A 16,011-nucleotide genomic window follows, 5' to 3' on the forward strand; every position below is an offset into this window, starting at 1 on the left:
ACAATCCAAGTTTGAAAATAAAATCGTAACTTGAAAAAAATATGTATTAAATAAGCATCTCTTTTGAAAACTACTTTAGTGCACTCTTTTTATAAAAGGCACTTGAATGCTCTTTTTCAAAAAATAAGGCTTCTCTTTTGTTCTTGTTAGCCTGTATTGCTAGTGATCTGACTGAGCAGAGACACTTCTTTTTATACACATTAGTATTGTCTGTGTTAATAATTAAAAAACAATCAATGCCGGAAACTTGAATGCTTCACAACTGTTGAGCTCCAGATTTAAATTAAAACCCTCATAAATCTTCAACTTCCTTGTGCATTATTTTTAACATAATAGGAGTAGCGATCACCTGAAAGACTGTTTTCAGATCAGAGTTCATTATCTGTCCCACCTTTCTTCAGCACATGTGGTGGTTCATGTACCTCCAGGGATGTAAGTGTGCATCCTCAGCATGGTGACTTACTAGATAAACTGTTGGCCTTCAGGAATACAACTTCTGAACGTTTGTGCTACCCTGAAGCTCTTGAATTCTGCTCTTGGGCCTCCTCACACAGTGAAAGGTGCTGTGCAAGTTGAGCTGTTCAGACTGAGAATTTTAGTTTGAAATGTGCTTTTTATGTTCCCTATTTTCTGGAAGTTTGCGAAGCTTACCCAATTGTAATGGGATGAAGCAACTCTTCTAAGAGGAACAAATGCCACTTGCAAACAATCAGGCTCCAGCCATCCTTTGGGGATTTATTTAAGGATGGGTTTATGCAACAATGTGTAACTTCTTGGTTGCAGCTTTCTGAGATGTCTACAAGGTTTTTTTCACAGGGTAAAAGCCAAACCAGGCTATCGCACTTCTGTTCTTGACTTTGGGCATTTAGGTTACGTATTTGCAACTGTGTACTGAGCATTCTGTGAATGGTGCCAGGTAAGAGGGTGTTGCTGTGTTGAAGATCTGGGTTTCCTCTGCTGAAATCAAAAAGAACAATTCCTGAAAAAATAAGCGTCTCAAAGCTGTGCCATATTCAGACTAACTTGTTGCTCTAATTTCTTAAGGTCTTTGAAGAGCTCTTACTTGACGCGGATTGGAGCGTGAATGCTGGAAGCTGGATGTGGCTATCCTGCAGTTCCTTCTTTCAGCAGTTTTTTCACTGCTACTGTCCAGTGGGTTTTGGCAGAAGAACTGACCCAAATGGGGATTATATCAGGTATCTCACAATCCAGAAATTGCAGCGATTCGTGGGTGTTGCTTAAACTGTCGAGTGGCTTTACACTTACAATGACCTTTTTATTTTATTTTTTTTAAGACGTTATTTGCCAGTACTTAGAGGTTATCCTGCAAAATACATCTATGATCCTTGGAATGCCCCAGAGAGCATCCAGAAGGCTGCAAAATGTATTATAGGAGTTAATTATCCCAAACCAATGGTAAATCATGCCGAGGCAAGCCGTCTGAATATTGAGAGGATGAAACAGATCTACCAGCAGCTTTCACGATACAGAGGACTGGGTACGGTTTATAGGCTATTGGCTTTATTTATTTGAAAACTTCTCTCACGTTCTAGCAATTAATAATTTTGTTCTGTAGCAATGGTAATCAATTGTGAGCTCAGTGTGGTGACCAGGGTTGTATATCCAAATAAGTGAAAATATTAAATGTAACCAAGAAAGGGAAGGAAGAGTTTGAGTGAAGCGCCTCTTTGTAAGTCTTACACAGAAATTTTTTTTGTGGGTTTTTGGAAGTTTTTGGGTTAAACTGGGTCTTCCCGTGCGTTCTGATACTCTTGGTTTTAAAACCAGTGATTAGAAAATTAATGTGGTTCATGACTTCAGCCATACTGTATTTGCATTTGCAAATGCTGTTGCTCAGACAGAGACCAGTGCAAACTCTGGTAGCATTCTTCTTAGCTGGGAAAGGCTGTGCCCTTTGCCCTGAGAGGTAAACCACATGCACTTGTGTTGCTCCGGAAGGTGTAAGCAGTCAGTGTGTTCAGATATCGGATGTTGAATCGGGATACATTGCACTTCAATGCAACATAGTTGATATGTGTAACCAATTGATATTGGAAAGGTTATGCAGAATATTATGTAGAAAATGCCTGTTAAGTAATTGTGAACTAAAATTACTTGGCAAGATCCCAGAATTAGGCAAAATAGAGAGATGTTCTCCCGTTATAAAGGTAAACCAGTCAGGGTGAAAGTGGAGAATTGACTATCATGAAGAAAAAAAAAAGTGTACTACAATTAATCTTTTTTTGCTCTCTTTCTTTGTGGCTCTCTGTTTTATTTCGTTGCTTAGGTCTTCTTGCAACAGTGCCTTCTAATCCAAATGGAAACGGAAATGGTGGCCTAATGGGCTATTCACCAGGAGAAAGCATTTCTGGTTGTGGTAGTACAGGAGGTCAGTCAAATTCTTTTAATACCTACAATTATTTGAACTGAACTGCACAAGCTTCTTTTATAATGCCTTTGGCATTATGTATTATAAGAGCGAGCTGTTTTCACAAGACAATTTTCAGTACAAATCACAAACATTTTCAATTTTATTCACTGTTTGGTAGTATTTGTATGTAGATATCTCGTAGATTTTTTTTCTAAAACACGTAAGAATTTTTTAGACTATTTTTCCCCCTGAAGGTTACTTATTAACATGTATCAAACAGTTTGATTTCAAAAGCATTTGAATGTGATTTTCTCCTAGAAGTCTACGAGCATCCTCATATTTGTAATAGAGTGATTTGTGAATTTTCAAGTCAGAACTGTTAATTTTCTAATGCTAGTGTTAGTTTACTTACTGAAATTTAATTATACCATAATGTCAACAACAATTTGGTAGACAGTGTCTGAAAGAACTGAATGTAGAATTTATCATACAGTTTTGATGAAAATTACTTTAGACTATTAACATTCTTGCTGTAACATACAAAGACTAGCATTAGCTAGTTACTAAGGGAAAAAAATAGTATTAACGTTGTATAAATCCATGGTGCATCAATATATCGAATGCTATGTACAGTTTGGACTCCTCATTGTAAAAGGATACAACAGAACTGGAAATTTACTGGGTCTGTGTTCTCATTAGGCTTTAGTCAAGGTTAGAAGCAGATTGTGGAGGAAGGTGGACCTTATCGTTCTCAGCCAGTACCATTCCTCTCAAAGAATTGAAATCTAGACTCCTTAAAGCTGGGTGCTTGAGCTTTTAGTTCTTTTAGCTTCAGAGATTGACAAGACAGGAAGGGCTTAGTTAAAAAAATTAACATTATGTGCACTCTTTTCTCCTTAAAGTGTACACATGTATACTTAAACGCATACATGTACTTACACTTTTCACATCAGAAATGTATCCGTTTTGTAGGAGGTTACTGTGTATTCGTCTGAATTTGCAAGTGTGATTTTTGGAAAGATGGAAGCATTAGAGCTTTGGACCTGTTCCGAGGGTTGTGTTGTTTTTTGGGTTTTTTGTTTTGTTTTTTTTAAAAAAAACCCCCACAATCAAAGTCCACTTCTTGAAGTGTGGGGGGGGAAAATCCCCAACATTTAAAATACCAGAATTGGAATTGTGTCTGGTTATATTTAAGTCTTTTTCCTGCCTCTCCAGGAGCTCAGCTGGGAACTGGTGATGGCCATACAGTTGTTCAGCCGTGTGCCCTGGGAGACTCTCATACAGGAGCAAGTGGAATTCAGCAGCAAGGTATTATGGCAGTCCATGTCTGTAGAGGATCTCCAAATCCTTGCAACTATGGAAAGACAGACAAAACATCAAAATAATGTGGATAGATATTATTTATTTTTTTTGTGACAGCTGCTGTCTACGACTTGAACTGGCCTTGTTTCTGTTCTTGAAACATAAAAATTATTTCTTAAAGTGAACTTGCTTGTCTTGTCACTTTTATCTTTAAAATGCTCATGCAGAACATATTTGTATGTTTTGAGTGGAAGGGATCACAAGTATGACTAAACAAAAATTAATAAACATTATCCTAGGTTACTTTAAATGAAAGATACTGAAAGAAAGAAGTTCACTTTGTGTATTTGATAACAAAATTTGCATGTTATCTTTTCGTTGATTTCACTATGACTCTTTCCATATGTGATAAATTTCCACAGTTTTGTGTGGATGTTCTCCTATTGTGGAGGCAAATTTTTGTTACTGTATACAGAGACTTAAGCTGTGCTTTGTGATAGATCAAAGTTGCAATCAAATTTAGCACTAACTGTTTCTTTCTTTGCAGTCTTAACAGGTTGTGTGTTTACTGACCATGAAAGACTGTAATCTGTGTTTTGTTTAAGCACCCAGAACATAACCAGAACACCACAACTGTTCAGAATAAGAAACCTTGCAACTGCTTTTGCTAATTTGCATTATTTATGCAGAACGCTCAGTGTCAAGGTTGCCAGTGGATAGTTTACACGAACCAGAAAATAGTTTGCGTCTTTAAGTTACTTGCGTGTTGGTTGGTTGTTGGGTTTGGGTTTTTTTCCACAGCTTAGTTATGCTAAGGATTCACTAGTATTGCTATAACAGAATAATAAAGAGGATGAGGAGACTGGGCAGAACAAATGTTAAAATTCATAACAGCTTGGAATTTAAGTGTTTGGATATATAAACATTCTGCTTGTTGCAAATATAATGCATAAATATGTACGCAGTTAATATTGTTCGCTGTGCATATATATACATATATATATTTAACTGTTGTAGACTGCCATGAGGCACTTTTATTATTTGCAGAAGAACTCTTCTGCATTCCGGACGGTTTATGGAAGGGTTTTTCTTGATAATGGAAAATAAATCGTCTCCTTTTTGTTGTTGTAAAGAAAGTAATTGTACTCTTGCTTGCAGTTTTAAATTTTATTTATTATAATAAATATCTACTGTATCTGAACAGGTTACTGTCAAGCAAGTAGTATCTTACACTATGCTCATGGAGACAATCAGCAATCACACTTATTACAAGCAGGTAATTTAAAGAACAACAAAAAAAATCGAAACGCTTTTCCTGAATATATGAAGTGTAATGTCAACAGAGTCTTAATGTCAATACTGGTTTTAAATTATCAGGAAGAACGACCCTTGGTACTGGCATTAGTGCAGGGAAACGCCCAAATCCAGAAGAAGAAACTCAGAGCGTTGGACCAAAAGTCCAGCGACAGAGCACAAATTAAACTGGTAAGATCTGAGAAACCTTAAAGTTATCCTGTTAATGAGTAAATTCCTGTACAGATTTTGTGGCTATGGTATCTTTCCTATCACTGCAATGTAAAGGATCCTAAATTTTTGCTGTAAATATTTTAGTTCCAGGTACTGTATGAACCATACCAAATCCTAGCTCTGGAGAGTTTACAAAATGCGAGATAGGAAGTAGTTATAAAAACAGAACCAGACCGAAGATTATCAGACACAGATTATTTGAGGTGTTAGTGAAAGGAAGATGAGGAAACTGTAGTTTCATATACATTAGCAGAGCTGTTTATGTATCTTCAGTTACTGTCTCCTCCCACACCTCACCTTAAGTTGTGCCAGCAGCACTGTTTGTGGGAGTGTACCTGAATCGGAAGACTAACACAACTTAAAAGGAAAGGCTCAGGGCCTGGATTAGAGTTTTAGACATTCAAGTGGACTAAGCAGAACATGTTTTAGAAAGACTGCCGAAAACTTGCAAAATGCTGATACAGTTACTGCATGCGAAAGATGTAGAGACAAGAAAGGCTTGAAGACTTGACCATTTGTCATTGGTCTGTAACCTAAGCAGGATGCTCAGATTGCCAAAGTTTGTGAAGAAAAGCTGTGGTGAAAAGTACTTGAATTTGGAGAAGGCAACATTGCTAGAAAGATATATGTGAACAGGTCTGAAAATGTGTAGAGAGAAGCAATAAACTGGAGAAATAGTTTGATTTGTGTGAAATCATGAATATTGAGAAGGTAACCGGATCTCGTGTTTTGGATGAAGTGACTTAGGAACAGGATAGAGAAAAGAGAAGGCCAAAGATGTTATACCCCTTCCTCCAGTGAGCTTGGTTTGAGAAGAATGACCTGAAGGGCAAGTTGGAGGATAATTACTTAGGAGGAAAGCCAAAGAAGGGAGGGCTGTCTGAAACAAGAGGGCACAAGATCTCAAGACTAGGAGTGTGGCTGCATAGATTAAAGGTGGTTGACATGTCATTTCACCCTTACCTTTTACAAACAAAGAAAAAGTTAAGAGTTGGTCATTATGGAGTTTGAAGAATGAGTAAGAATAGCACATATGTGAAATAATAGCACATGGAGAGACTTTGGTGGAATTGGAAGACAGGGATTCCATACAGCAAGTACAGAAGATGCATTCAGCTTCTCTAGAGATAAAAAGGGAAATTCAGTCCACTTCATTTGGATTTGACAGCAAGATCTAATTTTGCTTATTATGTGTGTCAGTGCTTTGACAAAGTTATTGCGGTGCTTTATGAACAATTGTGTTGTACTGCTGTGATTCAGTGAAGAACCACAGCGTTGTTTCCATAATGCCTGTCACTTGAAGAAGTGAGCCGAGACCTTCGCGATTCGATTGATCCATCTGCTGTTTTTCGCACATACTGGAAGCACTGTAAAGTGTGCTTCTGTGTTCTCAAATGGATTTCTGGTACTCAGGTGGGCCTGAGCAGAACATAATTCCAAGAGAGTTCCTGTTTCAGTAGCTGTCTAATCCTTAGTATGTGTAGATTCATTCAGCATCCATTTTTTTTTTAGTATTGCAGAATTCCTTAGGTGCTCGTGTCTGTGTAGAAGAAGTGCCTGCAGAGCAAACGTCTGGTTCCTGTCTAAGCTCTTTTTCAATTGAGAGACAGGTTGGAGGGGTTTCTAGTTTGGCAGAGAGGACTGATTTTGTTAGGGGTGCTCAAAGCATGCTGCAAAAGCATTCTAGTCAAATACAAAAACCAGCCAAGCTCGTATTCAAAAACACTGCTGGCAAAAGGATGTGTGCCTTCTGAATAGCACTGAAGTACAGAGGCTGTTGGGTTTCTCTTTTCTGTTTGTTTGGTTGGTTTTTTTTTAATTTTTTTTTTTCTTCCGCTTTTAGCCTCCAAGTAAGAAATAAGAATTTTGAATGTTTGGGCCAATACAAATGGGGACAGGGCTTCCTGCACTGAGAAGGGGAGAAGGAATATTGGTCCCTTGAATTATTTCTGCCTTCTTCAAAGACTCATGACAAACTGCTTAAGAATAATTCTATTTTTCTTTTCTTGCAGCATTATTGAAAGAGAAGATACCACTCAAAGAACACACACAGGACAAAATTCCTGCTACTCTGTATTGGAACTAAAGTGTTGTGAGAGTACGTGTACTAAAATGACATACCTTTTCATAAATTATTTTCAATTGTTCTCAGTTGTTGTAAACAAGTCCAATTTTTGGAATGCGTTATTTCTAACTGGCATTTCTATGGTTTTTAACTTTTTAACGACTTTCACAAAGGGCAAAATTGAGTTTTGTATATAAAGTATTTGGTGAAAAATTTGCTAACTTAATGTAAATATAAACATTCATGATTAGCGATAGACCCATCAATATATTTTTGATAATCTTTCATGTATATGGCAGTAGGAAAAGCTGTAGTGATGGTCTGTAAAATGGATGGGCATAGAAGGTTTTGAAGTTTTTAAATTGTTATTATTTTTAGATTCCAGAACTTGACCTCTGTATGATCAACGTCATATTTTCATAATGTAAGTGCTTAGGACTGTGTTTAATCAAATACAGTAGAGTTGTAACCTTTATTAATCGCATCTGTATATAAGTCATATGCCAATTTTTTGTCAAGTTGTAAAATTTTCATGTATATGTCCAGTCCTTGTATTTCCCAGTTGCCTTGTTCAGTAATGACATACGTTGTTAATAAAAGAAAATTGTATATATAGATACATATGTCTGTCTTTTGTGTACGCTACTGCTCCAGTACATATTTCCAAACAAAACTGTTTCAGGAAAAAAGAAGGAAAATGTAATTTTTAGACTTAATCTGGAAGCCACGAACAGTGAAACTATATTACCTTTCACTTCAAGTTTCATGATACTGAAGAAAAACATTATCCAAACTATTCAGGCCTTTTTGTTGAAATTGCATGCAGGTATGTATTCTTACCATTAAATGTTTTTCACCAACGTATTTAAATGTTTCTTCGAAATCTAGGGGGTTATTTTGTTAAAATTGCAATTTGCTTGATAGCTTGGTAGTCTTTCCTGCAAAGCAGCTAATTTGCTGCTCCTCAAGGATGTTGATTTCTAAAAACACGTCAGGTTTTCTGACTGCTCAGTCAGTACTGTCTCAGATGTTTAGGGGAGTTGTATCTAAATGTTTTCTCAGACCAGGACAACCACTGAGGTCTCTGAAGCAGCAGTCTAAATTACTACATTTTACATATAACTAGGTCAGTGGGGAGGAGTTATGGGAGGAGGGAGTGTGGGAGGAGTTAATTATCTTGATCTTTGTATCACATGGGTGACTTCCAGTTGTGGGGCACTTCTGTGTGTCAGTTTAAAATTCCGACTAGATTTATGGGTTGACAATGTACGCAGCAGGGTGCTTGCTGCAGAATAAACTGCCATGGGTTCTGCCTGTTCCTAGATTTTTAGATGATAATAGTTAATATAAATATCTCTGCATACTGATTTGGATACGATGGCAAAATCAAAAAGTACTGCTAAGAAAATACAGGCATGCTTACTGTCTTGAAGCAGAGAATCTTTGACTGATCTTGAAGAAGAAAAAAATCTCAACAGTGAGAATGGAGAAGCAGATGCTAAGTATTTTCTTCCCACAGATCAGTCCAGGTAGAATGGAAGGTTTCCTAGGGACATATGCAATCAGTAGAATCAACAATTCTGTTTGTTTAAGTAGGCGGGGGGGGGGGGGGGAAGACTATAGGCCTACACTCTTTTAGGAAGTAGGTTTTTTTTCTGTCAAGACAAGATCATATTGGATTTTTTTCTGCTGACTTATACTAAAAAGAAATACCATCTAAATGAAATATTCCACCAAGCTGTTCTGAATGAATAGGCTATGAAACTCCCACAGAGAAACTTCCTCGAGGTAAGAATGTATGCTTAAATATCACCTTTTTCCCAATCAGGCTGGAAGTTCAATAGGTGAAAGAAGACGTTTCCCAAGCAGTTAATTTCTATGGTAAGTGAATTTCCCCCTCCTTAAATGCTAAAGGGAGGATTCCTCTTTTTGGTGCTGGCAAGTCCTTAGATTAGCAAAGGAAAATCTGTGATGAAGATGCTGTTTCACTGGTGTGCTGGCGCGTATGAGTGATGGTGTCAGGACTGCAGTGGAAGAAATGGTAAGTGGGTCAGTGGGACAGAGGGGAGAAGTTGCCTTCTGAGTAGCAGGAAGTTCATAAAAGCCCTTTGCCTCATATTCTTCCTTCCTACCCGTGGTTGCTGTGACCACACAAATAAATAAAAAAGGCTGAGGCTTTGGCTGCACAGAAAAATTGACCAAAAGTATTGTATCATGCAGAGGTTTTCTCCCCTGGCCCCTGCCTAACCCCCTTGTGATTTTCAAGGAGGAGTTGCACATGTGTTATAAACCCAGTATGGATGAAGGCCAGGATATTGTTTCTTACTAGACCTCTTCTCCAGAAATGGAGCTTAAAGTATTCCTCAAGAAAGCTCTGTTCCTGAGGGATTTGGCTGGCCCTTCCCTGAGCTGGTAGAGGACGGGGAGAGGAGCGTTGCAGGCTGAGCCTTCTCAGAAACAAAACCCCAGGATAATGTGTATGGATGAGACAACTCTAGCTGATATTTGTGATGCAAAAAATAAACTTCAAGTGTCTTTAAAAGCCTTCAGGAACTGAGTGTTTCCAAAGGAGCTTTGCGTGGCCTGGCTCGTACTGGTGCTACCGGCTTACAGGTCTTTCTGAAAGGAGGAGAATGAAAGGAGTTAAATCGAGAGCAAACCTGTGAAGGCCCCGCTGAGGGGATCCTGGGCTCATTTGGAATGAGGGGTACCTGTCAGAAGTCAGAAATTAGTTTTATGCTGGGCTTAGTGACAGAGTTGACTGGTTTCTGTTGAAGAAAAGTGACATTTAATGAACCTTCTTGTAAGTTATCAATCCTGTCTGTACTGGACCACAGCGGGCTGCAATACACGTGTTCACCACTTCCCCCCCATGTCAGGATAAGGCAGTTTGCCAAGGCAGCTGGGTGCCCATGCTGCTCCCCTTGGGGGTGGTTGGGAGACTGGCTTCTGTCACAGCAGGGCTTGCAAATGCCTGGAGAATTGTATCCCTGTATTTATGGGCGGTGTAGGCAACTGAAAGTGATGCTCTGAGGTAAAAAAATAAAAATAAGATCCCTGCATGTCATCTATATTTTAAGTAAAACTATTGTTATTGCCTATTTAGTAAGCTCTGTGAGCTTTATTATTTTAAAATTATACTTTAAAATGTTGTGGTAAACTAAAATGTGCTGTATTGTACATGTACTTGAAGCAGTTTTTTCTGTTTGCTAAAACTTCAAAGTCAGAGAAACTCAGTCATTTTTTTGAGTATGAGATGGAAGGAAAAAGTACATCATTGGTGTGTTACAAGCTATACAAGTACAGGTGCCTGGAGGGGCTCACTTATGATTCTCCGCCCTGGTGAGACCCCATCTGGAATACTGCGTCCAGCTCTGGAGTCCTCAGCGCAAGAAGGACATGGACCTGTTGGAACGGCTCTAGCAGAGGGCCACAAAGATGATCAGAGGGCTGGTGCACCTCTCTTATGAAGACAGGCTCAGAGAGTTGGGGTTGTTCAGCCTGGAGAAGAGAAGGCTCCAAGAACTTACAGCGGCCTTCTAGTACCCAAAGGGGGCTTACAGGAAGGATGGGGAGGGCCTCCTTATCAGGGAGTGTAATGATAGGACACAGGGTAACAGCTTCAAACTGGAAGAGGATAGATTTAGATTAGATATGAGGAAGAAGTTTTTCACTGTGAGGTTGGTGAGGCACTGGAACAGGGCGCCCAGAGAAGTTGTGGATGCCTCATCCCTGGAAGTGTTCAAGGCCAGGCTGGATGGGGCTTTGAGCAACCTGGTCTAGTGGGAGGTGTCCCTGCCCATGGCAGGGGCTTGGAATGAGATGATCTTTGAAGTCCCTTCCAACCCAAACCGTTCTATGATTCCCCACGCGCAGCAGTCTGCAGTCGTGAGCCCACGGCGTCGCACGCCTGCGACACCTAAATGCCCTTCGAGGGCTTGCCGTACAGCTTGGCCTCTCTTCCTGTGCCCTTGGGAGCAAACTGCAGCCTGAGGAGGAATATTTCCTCATTCCCTTTTTCCAGCCCTCCCGCTGCTCTGGCTGCTGTGCTCCTCCCGCTCCATAGATGGTGCTGCGAGCGCGGAGCTGCGCGGCCGCCGCCGCCCGGCGGGGTCCGTCTGGGCTGGGGGGGCTGGGGAGAGCCCGCCGCCTCGCAGGGGGCAAGGGCAGCCGCCGGGTACGGCCTGCAGGGATAAAACGTGCCAGGTCGCCTTTTAACGGGAGCTTGAGACTGGCCTTCAGGGAGAAGTTTGGATTTGAGAAGGAAAAAAGTGGGTTTAGTCATCCAAAATATTCTGCTGGCAGCCAGGGAAGGGGAAATACATAGAAATGGCAGAATTGCTGTATCGATGCCATCAGTGGTAACTGCTCCGTTTTTCCAAATTGGAAACCGAATCTTCTCTGTTACTCTAAAAGTTGCTTTTCAGGAACGCTGCCCTGTGTGCTTGAGTGCATAAACAGACATTATCTTTTTAAACATCCTTCACCTAGAGATTACTTAAAAATTGGCTTTCAAAAACATAGTCAAGCTTTTATCTACCTGAAGCTTTTATTAGGCTGTCTCTGTACCCTGGGGACCCTTATGACAAGAGCATGGAGCTGGGACCCCCGAGATTTGGGTTCTTGTCTGTGCTCTATCACAGACCTGCCAAACAGCCTCAGGTATGTCTCTGCCCATTTTTGAGGCCTTCCTCCACAAGGTCTTGCTAATGTAACTGGGTTGTTCTGATTTGATTAGATTAGATTAGATGAAGCTAGGTAGAAAGAGAACCTCCTCTCTTCCTCCTTTGTGCTCCTTATTTTCAATAGAAAAGTGTTTGGGCAAGAATTCCCTCCCTTAAAGGACTAAGCAAACAAAATTCTCACATTTTAGCCATTACCTCAGCTTTCAACTCGATTGTTTATTGCATTTTTTCCCCAGAAATTCAAAATGTCAAAGGTGGGGAAGAATTTCTGGGTAGGGGGGGACATTTACATTGATCCAAAAAGCATAGGGAAATCTTAAGCAGACACAGAGAGGTAATCTTAATGTTGATTTCATGGGATCTAAGCTCCTGGTTTTGAATTGTGTGCACCACAAATGCAAAATTACTTCAGTATTAAATTAAAAAAAAATGCAAATAGAGTTGATTTCAATATTTTTTACAAAACCTTCTGCAGAACAGAAAGATGGAAGATACAGAAAAGAAAATGGAAAAGATGCCCACAAGGAGCTTCTCTCTTCAGAATGCTGCTCCTTTGCTTGCTTGCAGTAGGTCTTAGTGCAAATTTCACAATCTGAAACTCTTGCAAAAGAGCTGCAAACCGCTGAAGTGCAGCCAATGTGCGAGATCACGTCTGAGGACCTGCGGTTAGTAGAAGCTTGTGCACCTAATGCCAGGTAAATTATACTTTTTGTCTGATCTCTGCTAATTACAGCTAGCACAAGAAGATAATCTTGTTAACTGTGATTACTCTGACTGGGAGTAGCTGGTACTCACCTAAATAATTAATAAAAGAGCAATTTATACTCAGCAATTACAGAGAAGGAGGATTTTTCCTCAGGTGTGTTTGGCTTTCTGGACCTTCGGACCATGTGGTCATCGCAAGGTCTTTAATTACCTGGGTTATGCATGTTTCTCAAGTGCCTTTTACCCCCTTCCACACTAGGAATATTTTTAAGCAAAGTCAACTGTACCTGGTGGTAGATAGAAACAGAGCACTGCTCTGAGGAAGGGCTTGCCCCAGCAACCATCCTTAATGTTGCATTCAGGCCGCAGGGTGACTGCTACGCACACAAGAGCCGGGGATTTCAAAGCAGCTTGGCGAATGGATGGAAGAAAGGTGATGGAAGTAGGGAAGGATTTTACAGAAATCTTAGAGAGGGAAGAAGGAATATTAAAGGGATGCTGTAAGGTCAGTAGCCAGCTGAAGGAAAGAAGCAAAAAATCAGATAAGAAATGGAAGTGTGTTGGCAGATGAGGGTCCATGAATAAATTTAGCATCCGTTGTGTCTTGACCAACTGGATAATTAGTCCTTTTATAAAACAAGCCTTTTTTGAGGGGGAGAGAAGAGGAAGAAATGATCATTTGCAGGTATTTTAAGTACTACACAACATTACAATGTTCTGAAATACTTAGAATGCATATGGTTTTGGTTTCCAAGTGGTTGGGGATTTTGATGGTTTTGGTCCCAGTTCTACCACCAGCCCCTCCAGGGAAGAGCATTATGGGATCCAGTGTCTCTCCCTTCTGCAGGGCTGCCCCACCAGGTCCTTCAGCATCCCCCTTGTGTGCTCGGCCAGCTCGGCAAGGCATGGCTGGGGGCTTAAGAAAGCAGCTCACCCTGTGCAAAGTATTTGCATATGTGTATTGGTTCTTTTGCAATTAGCGCGGTCGGGCCTTGATTTTATTTTTGATGTCAAATGCTACAAATTGCAGTGCTTACTGAGGAGGGGATGCCTCCTCTGCCCTGGCTCCCATTGCTAGACTTCTGCTCGAGAAGCTGGAGCTCACAAGAGGCTTTTTCTCTCTGCCGCATATGTGTGGAGGCTAAACAAGCTGTGATTTTAAGTGCTAACGGAGGCTGTGGTGTCAGGCCGAGCCACCTTGCCTGTCCCACGGTGCTCCAAATCACCGTAGGGAGAATTCAGGACCATTCCTTAATTCCTTGTAGCATGAGCAGCCAGCTGGCTCGCTGGGGGACAGCTGCCATTCACAGGGCTCTTTGCGGGCTGCAGGCAAGACTTAGAGCCTGTAAATGGTCACACTTTGGAAAGCACTGGTTTAATCCTCTGGTTTAAGGACAAAAGTGTTGAGTGGTCATGTAAAAAAGATCAACTCACAATTGTTAAAGGAAAAATTACCTTAGTGCGTGTTTGAAGGTAGTATCTGAAAGATTTATTGCAGCTTTATGCTCCATACCATAAAACATCACCCAAAGTAACAAAGTCTGTAGATAGAAGAAAAATTATCGCAATGTTATCTTTGTGTAGCATTTGCACTGCAAGGCATTTTGTCATGTGCTTACAGCCGTAATCAAACATGTATTTGTGGATCCAGATAAAGAATAATGCAATTTTGAAACCACAACAGCACTGCTTGATGAACTCTCATTTAATTCACAGTTTACTACCACCGACAGAAAATCCTGGGCTGATTCTCAAGGCTGCGTGTGCACGTCCCTTGGAATCAGTGGGCAGGTAGAGCATGCATGCACTGGTGAGAGAAGTCACTCTCCTCTTTCTTGCTCTCGTTAACGTATGTGGAAAATCGTGACAAAACTGAAGCCCTGGGAGGTGTTTCGTATGCCAAGATTTCCAAATTTGCATACCTAACCTCAGGATCTAAATCCCGATTTAGACGGTTTCTAAAGAATTAATGACAGCAAAATGTAGTCAGAGTATCAGGTTTGACTGAACTATTCCTCATCTGAAACTGATACAATAACCTCTTTCCTGCAACTCATGCCCAAATTCAAACTAGTACTCCCTTTGCCTGGGCTTTGGCTGTTAGACACACTGAGCACTTAACAAGCTCCCCAGAAACGATCTAGCAACAAAATATGCAGGTGTGTGGGTTTATCTGTGCAGACTGTATCCCAGGTTTAGGTCCTCCTCCCCGTGATTGGAGCAGAGCCTTGAGTCTCACCTCCGGCTGCCCTAGAAAATGCTCCAAGTTTAGGCACAGTTCTCTGTGTGTAGAGCCAAGCCTCAATTTCTAGGCATTTTGCATTGTTTGGTGGGTCCTGTTACTAGTTAGCGTGATTTATGTTTTGCTATCACTCCTGCGAGAGCTGGCATCCTTGTATGGCGTGTATTTACAATGGAAAGAGATTCCTGCGGCTTCACCGAGGTGGTGGTGGATTCCATTCCCCATGTATCTTAGCTATTTTTATCAGACGATCTGGGGTGGGTTTCTGTCTCTCCCGTTATCATGACATGATGTGTTTTAACGTGGCAATGATTACCATCCGTAAGTTTCCTTTGGCCTCCAGTGCCCCGAAAAGGAAACCCATATCCACCCCCCATCCACCCAAAGAAATCTTTCTTGTATGCAAGGGCACTCATTTCCAAAACAGTCCTTTCTCCCAGGGCAAGTATAGATGAATGCGTCCTTTTTTCTCCGATGATAACTGCAGTCTGACGAGTGTGGAGTCTCTGCTGGATGCTGGAGGCGGGCAGGGGTGGGATCTCCTCCTGCTGGAATCCCTGCCGCGCCGTGCCTTGCGACGAGGACCCGCTGCCAGAGTTTCCCTCCAGTCTCCCTCTCTAATTTCTCTCTGTAGTTCTCGTGCCCGTCTGCGCACAGCAGAGTGGGCTGTGCTGCTTCTAATTAAGAAGATAATTCTGAAATATCTCTTGAACCCTTGGACCATCAGGATCCCTCAGACGACGTTCCCTCTGATCTAGGGTTGCCGCTCTTCATGTGAAAATAGGTAGGGTGTAATTCGCAAATATTTATAAAGTTCTGTTCTGGCTAATTGAAACTGCTGTTAATTGCTTGTGATTTCAATCCAGACAGCTGGTTTGTTTTTCTGCACCGCTCCCACAGGAGAAGTTGCATTACTCAGGGCCTCAAACCCCCAAAGGCCTGCTGGTTTGCATAGCAGATTGTCTGTATCTACTGTGTTTTCAGTAACACTTGGCTGAGTGGTAAAGGCGGCGGTGGCTTGTTCCAGGCATTGAGACAGAGAATAGACAATATGTAAAGCTTTTTAGCTTTGGAAATTTGGGAAGGATTGCACTGGGAGCGCAATGAGCACAAA

At 41.0% G+C, this 16,011-nt stretch overlaps 1 protein-coding gene across 2 annotated transcripts in view; it reads left to right on the forward strand.

The window, feature by feature from the left end:
- CRY1 (cryptochrome circadian regulator 1) overlaps positions 1–7,882 on the forward strand; it is a 38,887-nt gene extending 31,005 nt beyond the window's left edge. Inside the window, exons 8-14 of one of the 2 annotated variants that reach the window (XM_054213692.1) lie at positions 1,045–1,196; positions 1,296–1,498; positions 2,288–2,389; positions 3,587–3,679; positions 4,878–4,949; positions 5,051–5,158; positions 7,213–7,881. In XM_054213692.1, coding sequence (XP_054069667.1) covers positions 1,045–1,196; positions 1,296–1,498; positions 2,288–2,389; positions 3,587–3,679; positions 4,878–4,949; positions 5,051–5,154 — 726 coding nt within the window. In that variant the 3' untranslated portion in view covers positions 5,155–5,158; positions 7,213–7,881. Of the gene's footprint in view, positions 1–1,044; positions 1,197–1,295; positions 1,499–2,287; positions 2,390–3,586; positions 3,680–4,877; positions 4,950–5,050; positions 5,159–7,212 lie in introns of both variants that reach the window. The other variant, XM_054213698.1, reaches the window with a different exon arrangement.
- The last annotated feature ends 8,129 nt before the right edge of the window (positions 7,883–16,011 follow it).

Source organism: Rissa tridactyla, chromosome 1, assembly GCF_028500815.1.
Source record: "Rissa tridactyla isolate bRisTri1 chromosome 1, bRisTri1.patW.cur.20221130, whole genome shotgun sequence".
Lineage (NCBI taxonomy): Eukaryota > Metazoa > Chordata > Aves > Charadriiformes > Laridae > Rissa > Rissa tridactyla.